Here is a 4528-nt window from a genome sequence, read left to right on the forward strand (position 1 = left end):
TCATCGCTATATCATCTATCATTATCATCGCTATATCATCTATCATTATCATCGCTATATCATCTATCATTATCATCGCTATATCATCTCTCATTATCATCACTATATCATCTATCATTATCATCACTATATCATCTATCATTATCATTCCTATATCATCTATCATTATCATCGTTATACCATCTATCATTATCATCGCTATATCATCTATCACTAAAAATTTTGTGGGTGTAATTTTTTGCTTATCATTTACCTGATCATCATTACCAAATATCATAGCCAACTTTGTTATCATCATGTTATTGATTTAATTATCATCATTACCATGTTAGTATCATAGTATCATTTATCATCATCGTATTTTTGACTATCATCATCATCACCATGTTAGTATCATAGTATCATTTATTATCATCGTATTTTTGACTATCATCATCATCACTAAGTTAGTATCATAGTATCAGTTATTATCATTGTATTTTTGACTATCATAATCACCATTATGCTAGTCTCATCATCATTCTCATTTCATTGTATCTTCATCATAATTCATGCATGACGTCATCTTCAGTCTCACCATAATCATCACCAATGTTATCACCCAAAACAACAACAACAATATTATTTGTCATAATCAACAACAGCATCATCGGCATGAACATCATCCTCTCTTTATCACTTTTTTCATGTCCTGAAAATGTCAAAGTAATTATCATCATCATCGTCATCATCATCATCGTCATCATCATCATCGTCATCATCATCATCATTGTCGTCGTCGTCAACATTCACCTTACGAGAAACAAATTATAGTCTACATTGCAATCAAGGATATCTTAATCATCATGTATGTATGTATGTATGTGTGTGTGTGTGTGTGTGTGTGTGTTTATGTATGTATGTATGTATGTATGTATGTATGTATGTATGTATGTATGTATGTATGTATGTATGTATGTATGTATGTATGTATGTATGTATGTATGTATGTATGTATGTATGAATGTATGTATGTATGTATGTATGTATGTATGTATGTATGTATGTATGTATGTATGTATGTATGTATGTATGTATGAATGTATGTATGTATGTATGTATGTATGTATGTATGTATGTATGTATGTATGTATGTATGTATGTATGTATGTATGTATGTATGTATTTATGTATGTATGTATGTATGTATGTATGTATGTATGTATGTATGTATGTATGTATGTATGAATGTATGTATGTATGTATGTATGTATGTATGTATGTATGTATGTATGTATGTATGTATGTATGTATGTATGTATGTATGTATGTATGTATGTATGAATGTATGTATGTATGTAGGTAGGTATGTATGTATCAATACACACACGCGCACATACACTCATAAACAATCAAAAACACATACACGCACGCACAAACATTTGCAATTCAATCACATATTTATCAATGTTATAGGCTAACACCATTAAAATTTGTGTCTATAAGTTGATGGTTTGTGTGTAACGTTTATTTCGTTGTTTTTACGTTGTACGTGTGTTGTTTTACTTGTGTGTGCGTGTTGTTTTTGTATGTATTGTATGTGTTTTTGTATACATTAAATTGTGCACTTGTTCGGGCCAAGAACCTCGATACATATTGGCAAGAATTCCATCGAGGGGAGGGCGTTCCCATATTTTTTCATTTTCTCGTCCGCTGCCCTGGCCGCGGCCAAACCGCATTCTTTACTTGTCAGGTTTACGTATCGTTCGGCGAGGGTGCCAGGAACCGTAACATCCCATCTGCCGGATCTCCAAGGTATTAGCGTGCATCCATCCTGGCGCCTACCATCATGCGCAGAAATGCCGGATGGTTCCTTGAGAACCGGGATTGAAGCCTTGGAGAAGAGCCGACAAATGTAATCGTTTAGCGCTGAGTGACGTAGTTGACGGCCCCCACCCAGTCGACAAACCAAATGTATGTATGTATGCATGCATGTATGTATGTATGTGTGTATGTATGTATGTATGTATGCATTTATGTATGGATGTATGTATGAGTGCGTTTGTGTGTGTGTGTGCATATTTGTGTGTGGTTTGCCTTAATTGAAATGCAATGCAAATCATTAAAATGACGATGATGATAACAATAATAATAATAATAATTATTATTATTATTATTGTTGTTATTGATATTGTTATTATTACTATTATTATGTGTCATAATTATCTCATTAGAGGTAGGCACCAATAAATAATAAGCGGCAACAACACGCCAGACAACAATACAACAACAAAACAACTACAACAACTACAACAGCAACAACAACATCAACATTAAAAACAACTACATCATCATCAACATCAACAACATCAACATTAAAAACAACTACATTATCAACAACAACAACAACATCAACAACTACAACAACAAAAACAAAAACAACTACAACATTTGCAATAACAGCAACAACTATAACAACATCAATAACAACAAATACATCAACAACAATAAGCACCTCAACAACAAATATTCATTATTAGTAAAAATACGTAAGAACAATGTTTAATAAAGCCATCAATAACAACAACAATAATAATAACAATAATAATAATAATAACTACAATAATAATAACAATCCACACGCCGTCTTTTACGATGCTGTTATCGTTAGCCATTGTTATATTATTATTATTATTATTATTATTATTATTATTATTGTAGTTATTATTAGTAGCAGCAGTAGTAGTAAAAGTAGTAGTAGTAGTAGTAGTAGTAATAATAGTAGTAGTAGTATTAGTAGTAGTAGTAATAATAGTAGCGGTGGTATAATTAACTTTGCAATCACTTACATCGTTACTATTAGCAACGCCATCAACATTCTCGTCATCATCGTCATAGTCATCATCACCATCATCGCCATCTTCGTCATCATAACCATAATCATCTTAGTCATCATCGTCATCATCATCGTCGTCATCATCATCATCGTCATCATCATCGTCATCATCGTCATCGTACTCACCATCATCATTATGTTAATGTGCATAGCGATGTTTAGCAGCTCTGAAGAGGAAAATGCTGGATGAGAAATGTTGACAGCATTGGTGATTGGCGTTGGTGATGGTGATGTCAAATTTGGTGAGTACGATGATGATGATGATTGCGATGATAACTGTGGTTATAATAATTATGACCATGTGTTGGTTACGGTGATGGTCATTATTGTTATGATGATGATGGTGGTGGTTATATTGATGATGATTGTTCTGAAAATTGTGATGATGGTCACGTTAATCCTAATGGCGATGATGTTTCGTGAAATTAATTTGCAAATAATAAAAGTGTACTTTCTGTAAAAAAAACCTCGTTAATTAAAATTAATTAATTAAAATTTTAATTAATTAAAATAACAAACTGACAGAAACATCATTTCCACAAAAAATTTCAATTTGACATTCTAAAAAAAACATTTCATCTCATTAACTTCAAAAATCAACCTCTTCCACTGCTTTTCCAACATCGGATCTGGCTACATCAGGATCAACCTTATGAAAAAGACGGCGAAGGAGCCAACTGGCCCGGCTCTTCACAATAAATGGCCCTCACAAAAAAAGATTAAAAAAATCCTACTTCAGCAACAACTTTTACGCGTTTTTTTCAAAATATTTCATCTTTTCCATCTACTAACTCTTTCTGTTGGAACATAAAAATACTGCTTTAATCGTTCACGAGGTTATTCATCATTTGATTTTTCAAATAGATTGTATTTAATATTAATAGTAATTTATTAATATTAATTTAATATTAATAAATTGTTTACCACATTTTATGTCTAATTAATTTTTTTGACCGTCAATAAATTATCAAAAAACTTCACAAAAAATGTTATATTTTATTTTTTGAAAAATCATTATGAGCCAAATTCGACCCTGTTATAATGTACACGAAGGGAACATCGTGTAACACGCAACATGTTGCACACACAACATGTTGCGCAACGTGTTGCATAACGTTGCAATGCCCAAACATCGGCGCACGAGCAAGCAACATCAACAACAGCATCAGTGACATTCTCTTTATAACAGTTCCTCCTCTTACGTAAGTTGTTGATGAGATCATAAAATTGTGGTAGCCAAAACATTTGTATGCACGTACAATCTTTGCATCCAACCAAACTACAATATATAATACAAACTACAACTAAAACTACACTAACAAGTGGTTGCGTTGCATGAAAATACATCATTTAAAATGTATACACGTATGTGTGTGCGTGTGTGTGTGAGTGCGTGCACATACACACACGCACATACACACAGACACACACGCGTCTTAACAAGAAGCACGTGTTAAACTTGATTCAGTGTTGGCCACTAATTCCAACAAATTCATTTGAAACAATCTAACACTCATACATTGCTCTCATCATCATCATCATCAACATTCTCATCTTGTAATTTATCGGTTATCATCATCAAAACTATCTCCCTTATCATAATCATCGTCATCATCGTCATCATCATCATCATCATCATTATCGTCGTCATCG

General features: G+C 32.6%; 1 protein-coding gene across 1 annotated transcript; it reads right to left on the reverse strand.

Annotated features, from left to right (window-relative positions):
• Positions 1-1594: 1594 nt before the first annotated feature.
• Positions 1595-3025, reverse strand: HELRODRAFT_171231 (hypothetical protein; the record flags this gene model as incomplete). The annotated part of the gene is made up of 2 exons (XM_009017968.1): positions 1595-1873; positions 3002-3025. The coding sequence occupies 2 exons, from the start codon at positions 3023-3025 to the stop codon at positions 1595-1597; spliced, it is 303 nt and encodes a 100-aa protein (XP_009016216.1).
• Positions 3026-4528: the final 1503 nt, after the last annotated feature.

The sequence above is a fragment of the Helobdella robusta genome (genome assembly GCF_000326865.2).
Source record: "Helobdella robusta unplaced genomic scaffold HELROscaffold_20, whole genome shotgun sequence".
NCBI lineage: Eukaryota > Metazoa > Annelida > Clitellata > Rhynchobdellida > Glossiphoniidae > Helobdella > Helobdella robusta.